Genomic DNA, 14,684 nt, shown 5'->3' with positions numbered 1-14,684 from the left:
TCCCCAAACTTTTATCCAATTTCATTCTTCAAATCTTTTACAAAATAATGATTTGATCCTTACAGAAGGCATTTCTTAAAATTCTGATTTGATTTGGTTAAATGCACAAAGTTAAAAGAATAATTTTAATTTTTAAACGTTTGCAGCTTAGCATAGGACAAGAATTGGATTACAAGCAGCTTTCAGTGCAACTTAGTCTCTCCCCAAGATGTCTCTCACCATCATGTTAGTTCCTTCAGCTGGGGGAGAGGTGGTCAGAACTGTGGACCTCTCCAGGATCACTGCCAGCGACACTCACTGTTCCGCCAACAGGAAGGAAGCTTGCTTGTACAGGGTGAGCTGGACAGCCAAATTTCACTCAGTAACAGATGGAAAGCTTTATCATCAAGCAGTACACACTGAGAAGCCTGGCCGGAAGATGACAGAACTCATCCCAACTGTGGCAGGCAGGCTGAGCAATAGGCAGCCCTGGGATTTGAACTTCTGGCCATCTAGGTTGGGAAGCCAGTTGTGTAACCACGAGGCTGCTAGTGCATCCTTTGATTTTTTTTTTAAATGCTGAATTTACAATGCGTTATGTCATTCAGATTCCAAATCAAAACTTTTCTAAAAATTGCGTCAAAATGTTTGACGCCTTTGACAGACTTTTGCACCTAATCATCACTGACACACCAGGGTCTTCCCCCTCAGTCACTTCTTTAGAAGGAGCACCACAAAAATCCAAAGCTTATGCTCACAACACTTCTATTAAAACAACACTTACTTCTTAATTGACCGTCAATCTTTTCTAATGAAAGTTATGTTAGTAACATTCATTCATATTTCAAAAGAGTACTTGAAAATTGGCTATGAAACTAAAGGTTGCATTTTCCTGCTATCTTAGTGGGTGAAGACACTACCTTATGCAGTTCTAAGTCACGCATAACAGAAGGAGCAGGCTTTGGGACGGCTACAATTGACCTCGGTGTCACTGGGCTAGGGATGAGAAAATCCTGTTGCTGATCACTGACCAGTGACCCCTGTTGGCAAGTGCATATGCGTGCACAGACTGGGATTGCTATGGCTTGAGACTACACCAGTCAGTGCCTTCATCCACTAAGCCAATGGGGAGGCTGTTTTGTGGGACTTTTTATTAAAAAAAAGCAGGGTTTTAAAAAAAAATTGGTCCTGTTGAGTAATTATCATTTAGCTGGTTATTTTAACCCATTAAGTAATCTGAGCTTACAAAATATCCACCACTTTTCCTCGTATAATGTCTGCAAAATCATTTCTCTGCTATCTGAAGAGAATTTAAGAAATGCACAGCACTGAAGGAGAATCCATTTTATTTTTAGACTAAACTATCACCTTGGTGCTTCTTTAATTGGGTTACAGAAACGTCACCATCAGCCTCAAAACAAAAAGCACGTAACAGAGGTTCACCTCGAACTGGAACTAAGGTTGAAAGGTGCCATAGTATTTCTTGGAATCCTATTTGCTGATAGTGCACAGATGTGCTGACTGATTGTGTTCTAGCACCGAGAAAGGTTTTTTTTTTGCTGCTGTGAATTCTATTTAAAATGTACACGTGATCGTTTCTTACCTTGCTGGTAAGGGATTGCCACCACGTAGCTGGACAATTTGACTTCACAGGTTGTACCACACTCCAAGGGGATTGCAAATGTTCCAAAATAATTCAGCATTTCGGTGACAGATGGGAAACGGAAGTGTTGGACTAGGCACTGCCCTCTTTCTGTCACAAGCAGTCGGAGATGCTGAAAAGTTAGAACACAAATTTGTGAATTACTGGGGAATTTTACTTGGTATTAATTATTGGGCATGGACTAGTTGATACACCTTAACAAATAAAGATAATGCTGCAATATGGGTAGGTTCAAGGACAAAAAACTGTTGATATCTTCATATCTGCCATTTTTCTCCTGTCCGCTACTGAAAATGCTAACTCTTGCTGGGGCACAGTCCATGAGCAGCAGACGTCTGGAATCTCGCTCAAGTAGCAATTTTTATCATATGTCAGCTTAGAGAGTGAGTGTCAGCAGGTTAATTTGGCATAGACAGCATCTCAGCCATACCAGGCCTCACCTGATAGCCACAAATACACATTCCAAAGATGTGACCGGATGGTAATCAGGAGCAGCAACCCCAAATTTGCCCTTCCCTGGCTCAGGAGCAGAGAGAACAATTATTGTACCCAACTGAGATCAGGACAGAGAATGATCAAAGCTGGAACTTTGCAGTTCCTGTTAGGTTTTGTACCACACCATACAGCGCAGTTAGCCACTGAGCCATTGCAAGCGATATCAATTAATTATTTACATAGAAATACATAGGAGTTACAACATAGAAACAGGCCTTTTGGCCCAACCAGTCCATGTTGGTGTTTATTCTCCACACAAGTAAATAGTCCTAGTCACATTTACCCACCCTGTTCCATTTCTTTCATCCACCTATCTGATCTTGAATGTTGACTTAATTCCTGTCCTAGCCACTAACCCTGGATGTGAATTCCAGTCTGTGTAAAGAAGTTTTTCTTGCTCTCTGTTCTAAATCTCTTACATTTAATCTTACATTTATGGCCCCTCAATCTAGGCTCCACGACTACTGAAAACAGTCTGCATCTATCTACCCTGTTCCATCCTTTTATAATTTAAACACTTCTATCATACTGCCCGCATTCTGCGTTATTCTAATGATGAAAGAAGAATTTTCAAGTCTTTTTTCGTACTTGTAATTTCCTCATACCTGGCAGCATCCTAGTGAATCTGCTTTGTACCCACTCTAAAGCTTCAATCTCCTTTCTATGGTGGGTAGCCCAATACTGCACACAGTACTCTAATTGAGATCTTAAGGTTTTATATAAACTCATCATTACCTCTTAGCTTTTATATTCTATACCTCTTCTATAAAACCTAGAATTCCATTAATTTTGTTCATGGCTTTATCAACCTGAGGTATTGCCTTTAACGTCCTGTGAACCTGTACCCCTCAATCCCTCTGCTCTTCTGTGTCACTGATCCAATTCCATTCAGAGTATAATTATGCTGCTTTATTTTACCAAAATGTATCACCTCACAATTATCAACATTAAATTCTATTTGCCAATTTTTAGCCAAATTCCCCCATCTTATCAATATCCCTTTGTAGATTCCAGATTCTAAGGAATTATTTATACCACCTATTTTGGTATCATCTGCAAATTTCAACACCACTCCCTCTTGGGGCCACTTGAACAGAAGTGGCCCCAAAACTGAACCCTGTGAGACACCATTACCCACTTCCAACCAATGTGAAAAACTGCCCTTAACTCCTACTCTCTGTTTTCTCCCTTCTAACCAATTTTTAATTCAGGTTGCTATCCTCACCCTAATTCCATACCCCTTAATCTTCTCCAGTAATCTCCCATGTGGTACTTTATCAAACTTTCCTAAAGTCCATGTACACTACATCCACTGCATCTACTGGGTCTGTCAGCTCCTCAAAGAATTCTACAAAATTTGTCAAGCACAACCATTCCTTTTGAAATCTGTTCTGGCTACTTCTATTTTCTCTTTATCTAAAAATGTGATAATTTCATCCTTAATTAAAGATTCTAAAATTTTCCCTACCATAGATGTTAAGATAACTGGCCTATAATTACCTGGATAAGCTTTGTTTCCCTGTTTAAAAATGAGTCCTATATTGGCCATTCTTTAATCCTCGGCACACATCCACACTCATTAGAGCCCTGAAATATAATTTCGAGGGCCTCAGCAATTTCCTTCAGGATCTTAGGATATATTCAGTTGAGCTGTTGCACTTTGTCTTCCTTTAGCTTAACTAATTTATCTAAAATGTTCCTTTTATTCATTATTCTCAATCACTTTAGGATTCCAAAGCTCTCTAGATTCAGGAATTGTGCCTTTGGATTGGAAAATTGCAAATGTCAGTCTGTTATTTAAGAAGGGAAGGAGGGATAAATCAAGTAATGACAAATCTGTCAGTTTAGCACAGTTGTGAGGAAGTTACTGGAATCTATCATCAACGACAGAGTGACTGAGCACTTGTACAAGTATGAGATGATCGAAGAGAGTCAGCATGGATTTGTGAAGAGTAGGTCATGTCTGACAAATCTAGTTGAATTTTTTGAGGAGGTCACTAGCATGGCGGATAGGGGAGTGTCTATGGATATTGTCTATATGAACTTCCACAAGAGATTATTAGCAAAAATGAAAGCACACAGAATTGGAGGTGGCATTGTGACATGGGTAAGTAATTGAAGGTAGGAGACAGAAAGCAGGCATAAAGGAATCATTCCCTGGTTGGCAGGATGTGACAAGTGGTGTTCCGCATAGAACTGTACTGGGGTCTCAGCTTTTCATCATATATATTAATGACTTGGATAAAGGAATAGTTGTATACCCAAGTTTGCAGATTACACTAATTTAGGAGGCACAGTAAGTTGTTTAGATGGGAGCAGGAAGTTACAAAGAGACATTGACAAACTGAGTGACTTCTCTGCAGCGTTCAATGTGGACGACCACTCCACCCTCTGTGGGACTGCCATCGCGTGGCTCCACTTCTTTCTCCCAGCACATCTCCAGCAATGGTTTCTCTTGCTGTCCCAACACAAACACCACCAGCACAACTGAAAGGTTCTTTCCCGTTCCTCTCCTTTTACTCATTTGCACGCTACCCTTATAGACTATCCATAGACATGTGGTCAGTTCTCATATGTATGCTGACGACATCCAGCTCCTCCTCTCCACTGCCAGCATTCCTGTTCCACACTAAATCCCACTCGCCCATCACTCCCATCCTCAACCACCTCCATTGGCTCCCTTGTCCTCCAATGCATCAAGTTCAGAATCAATGTCCTCATTTATAAATAACTACAATCTTACCTGGTCTACCTTTTCCAGCCCTACATCCCAGCCTGTGCTCCTCAGTCCTCCCAACTCTGTATATCTCCTTCCATACCACCATCATTGGCAGAGTCTTCAACTATCTTGACCCTTTTTCCTTAAACACCTTCCATCTTGCTGTTTTTCTTGCCAATTTTAAGAATCTCAACACCTATCTTTTGGACCAGGCCTTTAGTCATCTTTCCTAATGCTGCTTACAGCTCAGCATTCGATTCTCCTCTGTAAAGCATGTTGGAAGCTTTCTACATTATAGGCACTATATAATTGCAAGCTGCTATCCACTCTCATCTTTTAGCTATCCTTCCTATCCATTAAGGCAGTATCACAAGTGCATCCATTGTTGCTCAACTTAAATTAAGAATATTTTAAAAACTGTGCACGGTAAACTTGACTCTGTATTCAAATTGTCATTACCTTTGCTCTCCCTTGATAGTTGAATGTGAGGACGTATTCTCCCCGTTGTGTTTCGCTCTGGCGCACCAGAAAGACCCCATGACCCGCAGTTCCTGGAATCTGCACCAGCTGAGCTGCTTTAAATCGAGAGATTGGACCATGAAACCAGGCGTATGATGAGAAGAGCTGGTCCGTCTTGTGGTAGGGCTGCTCTATTGAGCAATGGTGGGCAGCTCCTGACAACACAATTAGAAAAACAATAATTGGATCTTGTTTTCATAATATTAGAACATCTAGGGGGGGGGGGGGGGGGGAATTCTTGTTGATAATTTTAGCGAGAAAGTCAGAGTGACTGTGAGACTGGATTTCCCATATCTTACTGACTTTTTCTGTTAAAACTATCAACAGGATAAATTTCAATCCACGGAGCGAGTCACTCATGGTAAATAAAATCTAACTGCACTAATTTATATCAGAAGTTTAACATCTGTTGTAGGGAAAATCTTTGAAACGATTCTAGTGAGTGAACACTTGGAAAAGCATAACTTGTTAAAGGACAGTCAGCATGAATTCAGGAAAGGGAGGTCATGTTTAACTAACCTGCTGGAGCTTTTCAAAGATATTGCTGCCATGGTGAACAGGGAGAATGGAGTTAGTTTTATATACTTGGGTTCTCCAAAAGGTTTTGACAAGATTCCACATCAGCGATTCATGGCAAGATGTCACAGAACAAGAAATAAAGTAAGCCACTGGATAGATAATATTAGATTTAAAATGGGGAGCAGAGAGTAGCTAAAAAATGAGAACTTTGCAGGCTGCAAAGAGGCTACAACTGTATTCCAGGCACTTGTCACAGGACCCATGCTATTTTTAATGACTTGGATGACCTTACAGTAAGCACATTCACAAGTTTGCAGATGGTGCCAAAATAGGAGGGACAGTAAATAATGAGAATAATTCAACATATTCAGATCCAGGCCAATAGGTGGCAAGATGCAATACAATGTGGAATATGTGCAAAATCTTGGTAATGGGAACAAAGAGCCAAAAGAGTGACTATGTATTAAATAGAACATTGGTGTAACATGCAAAGATATAGAAGTTAAAATAGATACATCTATGAAACCATCAGCTCAGTTAAGAAAGGCAAATAAGATTGTGGGTTGCATTAGCAGATAGAAAATAAAATTTTCAAGAAGTTATATCGTTGTTGTACAAGGCCTTGTTCAGAAACCGTTTGAGTACAGGCTGCAGTTTGGATCACCTCGTCGTAGGAAGGATATTGTTGCCTTCCAGATGGTGCAGAAATGAGCAGCATTGATAATTCCAGGTGTCTGGAATTTGAGTTATGAGGAAATGCTGAGTTGGACTTATTTTCTTTGGAAAGAGGAAACTTTGTGTTGAGAAAACAATCAACAAAAGTCAATCTGGCCAAATTGTTCTCTATAGTGAAATGTTCAAATGCCAGGGAACACAAGCTAGGAGTAAGAAGAGAACTCAAGTAAAACTTTTTCACCTAAAGGTTGGGTAATATGTTATCAGGGAAGGTTAATGAGCTGAATAGTATAAATGGGCTCAAGAATCAACTGAATGTTTTTCTGAAGAGATTGAGTAATAACGATGGGAAGGCAGGAAAGTAGGGTCAATAATTGAAAAAGACATGTGGGTCAATTATGTGGTCTCGTCATGGGACTGCTGCTCCTGAGCCCAAAAGAGCTGATGTGTAGAATATTATGAGGTCCATTCATTAACACATTTTAGTGGCATTCCTGGCACTTAGCACATCACATACTGGGAGTGCTATGGGAGTTAGGGACTGGAACGGGGGACACTAACAGCCAGTGAAGGGCTGCTGACAGGCCTACACTGCCATCATTTTTTGGTATAGCTGTGGTACAACTGAAAAATTGGCTCAGAGGCCGGGAAAATAAGGGTGGCCCTCAAACAAGGAAAGGGAAATTCAGGACTGAAATCGTAGAATCATACAGCACAAGGAGGAGGCCAGTCAGCCCATCGTGCCTGTGCCGGCTCTTTGAAAGAACTATCCAATTAATCCCACTTGCCTGTTCTTCCCCCAAATTTGACAGTGAACGTTGGCAGACTATTCAGCTAATGGAAGATGGACATAATGTGGGCGCAACAATGCCCAATTTCCGAACCAACGTCCTGCCTGAAAGAACTCCAACCTGGAAATGGGTCGAGCCATTTTTCAGGTGTCCCCTTATTTAGATACATAAAGGACCCAATGTCCGTTTTAGGCCCCCTTACAGAAAATGGTCTGTGATGAGTAGGGCAGGAATCAGGTCTGTCCCATTCAGGATTCTTCAGCAGTCTAACCTGCAGCTGCCAACAAAATGTTAGTTTTTCAACAAAAGAAAATTCCATAAATGTTGCTGTGGAGTCAGGAGAAGCAAGAGTGCTCCCCCGACTCCACAGTATTCGCGATTGCCCCCCCTTTTTGCCACTCCTCCCAGTTCCGAGATTTACCTTTGGGTTGCTGCCAGCGAGGCAATTTGTCAGACATTTGTGCAGACAAAATGGGCGAGCTGCATGTGGAGGTGCAACATGACTGAGATCGATGGATTTTTGGACACTATGGGAATCGAGGGATATGGGGATAGGGCAGGAAAGTGGAGTTGAGGTAAAAGATCAGCCGTGATCTTATTGAATGGCGGAGCAGGCCCGGGGGGCCGTATGACTGACTCCTACTCCTATTTCTTATGTTCTCAAGTTCTTAATCACTGTGCCGATTAATTCTGGCTTCACAATATTTTTTTTTGCTTTCTCTGGCTAAGGTTGGACTCTTAACGAGAAAACACCATTTGATTGGGATAAGCTAGGCCATAAAAGCTGTAAAGTACAATACTTTTTCGATATGAATCCACAATATTTTGCAGTGTACTCTCCAGGCAGTGACAATCCCGAAATCACTTCTTTGGCGGCCGTGCTATACAGAGAGATAGAGTTAGAATGCACATGCACGTGCAAGCAAAATGGACCCATTTTTGACAAATGCTTTAGTGTTAAGCCTTGCAGTGATGTGCAACATTCAGCAACAGCCATCGTTTTACTTTGTCAAACTTCAGGTAACAACCAGCGGCCCTTAAGTAAGTTGCTACTTGGGATTGTGGACAATGACCAAAAGTTAGTAAGTACCTTGACTTAATACAATGTCGTCCTGGCATATTCAATAATTACTGCATCAATGATTATACTTCCAGTGATATCTAAATGTGTTCCTGCCTGTTGGAATACTGTAGCTTTCTACCTCCCCTTTTTTATGCTTTCCAATTTGACAACCTTTCGTGGGTAAGTTTAAGCATTTTTAGGCCAGGCCACTAGGTGGCGTGCCTGGCATTATGGATACTCTATCTAATGGTATTTATGGCTATGTAGCTGGCCTGTCACAATGCATGCCTCAATAGAGTGGAGTACATAACTGCAAAGAAATCCATGCCCAGGCCCATCCACCCTCCAGGCTCATGATTAAACCTAATGGTGTTTTTTTTCTTGTTCTGGAAAATGCAAGCATTATACAGTTACTACGAGCAAGTATTTTGCTTATTTGAAATCCACCCTTTTTGGCATGCAACAAGAGCCAAATCTGGTTGTAGGCCTCAAGGTCCAAAGCTGGGGCAAACAGAAAGTGTGTCTGAAATTGGGAGGAGAAAGACAAAGCTGTTCTATGAGAGAGTGCAGTGGGGGCAGAGGACCAAAGCTGGAGTAATGAGGGAGTAGAGTAAGGCCCAAGGTGGAAGAAAGGGCAAGTTTGTGTGATGCTTGGCTGGTTCTGCTTGGAGATCAGGAGCATTTGCTGGTTTCTTAGTCAGTGGCATTTTAATTGACTATCATTTTTTAACATTTATTTTTAGTTGTACCTTTTAAAGTGTGAATTTAGTAATAAAATCTGCAGTGACAGAAAATAATGACAAAATTTAAAGATGTTTGCAATGGAGACATTAGCTCTTGATATTATAAAATGCTAGTGGTCCTCCCATGGCAGTGCTCACAATAAGTGAGAGAATACACTGTTCTATCAGGAGAGAGGCATCACACCTTGCAATGCACAATATACTACTCTTGTGCTCAGGAGGAGCAATGTCTGACTGACAGATCCCAAAGCTCAATTGGAGAATATCTTCCATTGCTGATAAATTTCTCTGCAGATTGCCAGGTGTTTTAAACCCTGACTCTTCCCCAAGATAGAAATTTTAAAAACCAAGGCAGAAAGAGGAAATGACTGGGTTGTTTTAAGTGTGACAAAGAAATTAGCACGTGAGAAAATGTGACACCTGACGTGTTACGGCTATATCTCAAAACCTGAATATATACCAGATGCAAGCAGAAGGATATTTTGTTTTATAAGGACTGGAGCATAATAGTATGTTAAACATAATGTATTATTCTGCTGCTAAAGTATAGTGGTATGCCATTTTAAGGCTACAAAGTCTAACTGATAAACAAAGACTGGGTGAATCAATACTTAGGTCAATTAAGAAACAGCACAAAGATATTTTATGTTGCTGGAGAGTTTGTCTGTAGAATCCAAATAACCATCTTTGTTTCTTTATTTTTTTTTAAAGTGTGACAGAAATATACATTAAACAGTGTTCAATACCTGAAATGTTTTAATTAATTCTCAAGATGTGCCCATTGCTGGCAAGGTCAGCATTTATTGCCCATCCCTAGTTGCCCTGACTACTGAGTGGATTGCTAGGCCACTTCAGAGGGCAGCTAATAGTCAACCAGATTGGTGCAGGACAGGAAGTACACACAATAAATATAAACTTGTCTATGTTTAATTTTTATTAAAGCTCCACCAGATCTTTTGAAAGCATTTATAGAAAATGAAATAAATAATCAAAAGCAAAATACTGCGGATGCTGGAAATCTGAAATAAAAACAGAAAATGCTGGAAATACTCAGCAAGTCAGGCAGCATCTGTGGAGAAAGAAACAGAGTTAACGTTTCAGGTCGATGACCCTTCGTCGTAAATAATCAAACTGTGATTGTCAAATCTAAAACAAACCAACTTTCTGGAGGTGTTAAGTAACTGAGTTTGTTCACTTGCGGTTTGAAGCAGTTTCAGCAACCCTTCAGATCAGCATAATAAAGAGGTGTTTGAGTGAGGTTGTTTGTAGGTGCCAGGCACAATCAAAGATAATCACCCCGGTAAAAATAGTGAGGAATTTTGCTGGCTCCAGGCGTAGCCCAGCCCTGCTGCACACACAAAGCCTAGGCAGAGTGGATTCCAGAGCTCGGCCCAGGACATCCAGTAATCATTTTAAAATTGCATTTAAAATTAGCCACAAAAAAAGGAATTTGCAACACGATATCCATCCCCTTCGAAGAGGGGAGAGAAAATTGGGGAAAACAGAGCAGAGCAAAATTAGAGATTACAATTTAAGGAAGACAGAAAACTAATAATATAATATTACAGTAACATTGCTGGGAGGACTGATACATGATTCCACCCACTCAGATGTCTGCAGAGGTATCATTAGACTGTTGAGGCAATGTCAGATAAGGAAAGTGTAGGTGGATGGATATAAATCATTGCCTCAGTGCGGTGTGGATTAGTAATATGGGATTACACTAGTGTTTCTAAGATACCCCAACATTTAAATGCAATCTTCAGTAACCATTTAATGATACTAGCTGAGAAAATTTGTGCAAAACTGTCACTTACCTTGGTTTATAGAATCTGTGCTTCCATCAACAGAGACTGCCTGCATGATGTCGGAGTGAGGAGTAGTGAGCAGTTCCACATCGGCTCCGTCAGACCTGCAATCAAACAAGCAGGAACATTTCATACAGTTTCAACAGCTGTCCTAACTAAATGCATGTAGCCTGAAAACTGTCCAAAAATCTGTAGGATTCCAGTCCATGGCCCTTTGGGCCAAGTGGAAGGTGGCATCATGCAACATCTCGTGAGAATCGTATTTTTCAGATTTGTCATCATCTATATTGTCTTTGAACAACAGACTTTTCCCATTCATAAATTCTCATTATACACAAGCCAGCTCAAATAATGGAGCAATATTTCCCTGGGTTTGATATGGAGTCTTCTCAAAACAAAGTTAAAACTAAAACAAAACGCAACACTTTTTACACAGAACTACCTGATAAGATCTTAGATTACTTGTTTAAAGAGCACACAGATATTGCGAGAGTGTAACCACTTACTGCGCTCAATCTTATCCTTGGAACTATCATGTCAATGAGCTTTTTTTTTTAAACTGATTTCGCCTGCTGCTAGCTTTCTCCCCCTACTCTACGTTCAATCGCTACCCTGCAGCACATACTACAGTCTAACTAAGGGTACTGGTAGGTGAGGTACTCTAGGGCCTCTGACAATGGCACTCTTAAGTTAACCGATAAGACTGCAATAATACAAGATGGCTAACCCATATTGTTGCTGCTGTTTGTGCATTTTACCTCCTCTTGCTGCCTTCCCATCAAAGCATGACCGATATTGGGAGCTAGATATGTGGTTAAGAACAACCTTAAATCCTCATCTTAGTAATCAGTGGCGCAGCACTGACCTGCTTTTTGTCCAAGATACCAGATTGGACACCTTAGCATGGCCTCTGGCACCCTCTTTATATTAATGAATGAATTGCCAGCAGAAGCAGTTCTGTAATACGCTAGAGCTCTTGGTGCTCTGAAGCCTGCCACATTCACACTGCCTGGTAGATCCCACTGCATCAGGAGCAACAGACAAATGAGACCATAAGGCCATAAGGAACAGGAGTAGGCCGTTCGGCCCCTCGAGCCTGCTCCGCCATTTAATGAGATCATGGCTGATCTGATTTTTACCTCAACTCCACTTTCCCGCCCTCTCCCCATATCCTTTGACTCCCTTGCTGATCAAAAAGCCCGCAGAGTTTTTTTTGTTGAAATTCGTGAATCATAAGTGGAAAAGATCCTTACAGGCCAACAAGCAGAAAAGGCCAACAAGCATTGCTGGTAAACCTGAACTTGTAACAAGAAAAGATGGTGGACAGTGCAGGTAGCAACGCTGCTGCCATGAGAGGAACTACCTTGAGACCATTCTCTGTGCCACCCCATTTACATTACAGTGCTGCTACCAAAGGCATGGCTGCTGTCACGTTAGCACAGTCACATAAAGTGGACATAAGTGGCTCTCTTGCTACTTTATAACCCACAGATATGTGCTTCTTGCTTGCTGACCCACAAAACAGCATCACAAGCTGGTTCTTTTCTTGGTTTTCTAGTCAGGGACCTTAATGCGGTGATATAAAGAAGAATTTTAAAAAGGAACTTTATTAGATTACAGATAGGCTTAAATGAAGGGTCTCATTGGCAGAGCAACAAAGCAAAACTCAAACTTAAGCCCCATTTGTACTCCGTGCGAGCTGCTGTCCTAAACTCACCAGAAACGGAGCCAATGGCAGAAAATCAGTGTAGAGATTTCTATTTAAAAATAATATAAAGCACAGCATCCTGTTCATTACTGATGAACAAATACATTGATAATTCCCATAAAAAAACTATTTCTGTAGCTCATTACTGGTTGGATGTCTGAATTATTACTGCATCTCAGCTCTAACCTGCCAAAATAAACACTGAACTTTGCCAGCTCACGTCACACTGGAAGGCAACTGTCTATATTTCAATACACCACGAACATGTGAAATAAGGCTTGGAAAAAGGAGCAAAGAATTCAGGATATGGGTTACAGGCAATCTGTGCGTCAGTGGGGTCTGGGCCAAGCCAAGCTATCATTAGTTTTCACAGAGCCGGTCAGGAAATGTGCATCTAATTCATGGAAACATAAGGAAAGCGGCTGAGAGGAGACTGAGTGCAGAGTTCTGTAAATCACACCATGATTAATTGCTGACACAGTTCTCGGTATTTGAATAACAGGAAAAGCCTCTCACTGAGGCAATCAGGAGGCCCAGATGATATACAAACCCTGCAGGCCAACATGTGCTTCCTGAGTTTCCTGTGCTAGAAGCAGCTATTGTCACCATCGATCGAGATAACTGCAAAAAAAATCTTTTTTGTTATTACTCCCTTTCTTCACTTCTAACTTCTAATTCCAGATTTAAACATTACACACTTCAAAACTGAAAAAAACCTGTTCCACTTTTTTGCAAATTCTTGTTATTTCAAGTCAGTTGTGGTTGACATTTCACTGCTGAAATTAACCATACTTACTGTCTTGGATCTAAGCAGTGAACTACAGGTGGTAAATTCATTTCACATTCATAACACTACCTGAAATGGGACAGGTAATTCACTGAAATGGGAATGGTGTCTTTTATCAGACTAATTCAGGGTAAATCCCTCAGTCTATAGTTTAGTTTTTAAAATCACAACTTAACAAAATTACAAAAAAAGCTCAATATTCTCAGAAGAATACTTCAAAATGAATCCCTATAATATCTTTGCCATGGAATATTTATGGGGAAAAAATCCCCTGTACCTAAATTTAAAAATATATCTGTAAGTAAATCTGTCTTTGGAAAATTACTGGGCAGCAGGAGGTGCTGGGGGCTCAGATTAAGCAAAGATACACTGCATGTGACTCAGCAACCAAACCTCGGAAACAGTGCAAAATACTACAGCAACATTTATATAGTGTCTTTAATGTAGAAAAACATCCCAAGGTGCTTCACAGAAGAGTAATCAGACAAAAATTGATATCAAGCCAAAAAAGGAGATATTAGGAGGGGTGACTAAAGTTTGGTCTAATAGGTAGGTTCCAAGGAGGGTCTTAAAGGAGGAGAGTTGGAGAGGTTTAGGGAAGGAATTCTGGACCTTAGGGCCTAAGTGACTGAAGGCACGGCCGCCAATGGTGGGGTGAAGGGAGTGGGGGATGCATAAGAGGCCAGAGTTGGAGGAATACAGAGTTCCCAGAAGGTTGTAGAGCTGGAGGAGGTAACACAGAAAGGGAGGAGCAAGGCCATGGAGGGATCTGAACACAAGAATGAGAATTTCAAATTGGATGCATTGGTGGATCGGGAGCCAATGTAGGTCAGCGAGCACCGGGGTAATGGGTGAACGGAATTTGGTGCAGGTAAGGATACGGGCGGCAGAGTTTTGGATGAGCTCAAGCTTACGGAGGGTGGAGAATGGGGTGGCAGCCTGAAGAACATTGGAATAGTCGAGTATGGAGGTAACAAAAGCATGGATGAGGGTTTAGCAGCAGATGGGCTGAGGCAGCGGTGGTGACTGGCGATATTTCAGTGTTTGATGTAGGCAGTTTTTGTGATTGAGAGAAAGGATATGGGGTCGGGAGCTCAGCTCGGAGTACCAAATAGGATATTGAGATTACAAACAGTCTGGTTCAGTCTGAGACAGTGGCCAAGGAGGTGGTGAGGGTACTGAGTTTAGGTCAGGGGTTGAAGAGAATTGCTTCAG

At 41.2% G+C, this 14,684-nt stretch overlaps 1 protein-coding gene across 6 annotated transcripts in view; it reads right to left on the bottom strand.

The window, feature by feature from the left end:
- Positions 1–14,684, bottom strand: part of sh2b3 (SH2B adaptor protein 3) — a 214,930-nt gene that overhangs the window by 29,083 nt on the left and 171,163 nt on the right. For all 6 annotated transcript variants that reach the window (XM_068005854.1, XM_068005853.1, XM_068005856.1 and 3 more), the window contains exons 5-7: positions 10,984–11,078; positions 5,316–5,530; positions 1,583–1,754 (exon numbers count right to left, since the gene is read on the bottom strand). In XM_068005854.1, the coding sequence (XP_067861955.1) occupies positions 1,583–1,754; positions 5,316–5,530; positions 10,984–11,078 (482 nt within the window). The remainder of the gene's footprint in view (positions 1–1,582; positions 1,755–5,315; positions 5,531–10,983; positions 11,079–14,684) is intronic.

The sequence above is a fragment of the Heptranchias perlo genome, chromosome 25 (genome assembly GCF_035084215.1).
Source record: "Heptranchias perlo isolate sHepPer1 chromosome 25, sHepPer1.hap1, whole genome shotgun sequence".
In the NCBI taxonomy this organism is placed as follows: Eukaryota; Metazoa; Chordata; class Chondrichthyes; order Hexanchiformes; family Hexanchidae; genus Heptranchias; species Heptranchias perlo.
The sequence above is the reverse complement of the archived record's forward strand: the minus strand, read 5'-3'. Positions and strand labels throughout refer to the sequence as shown.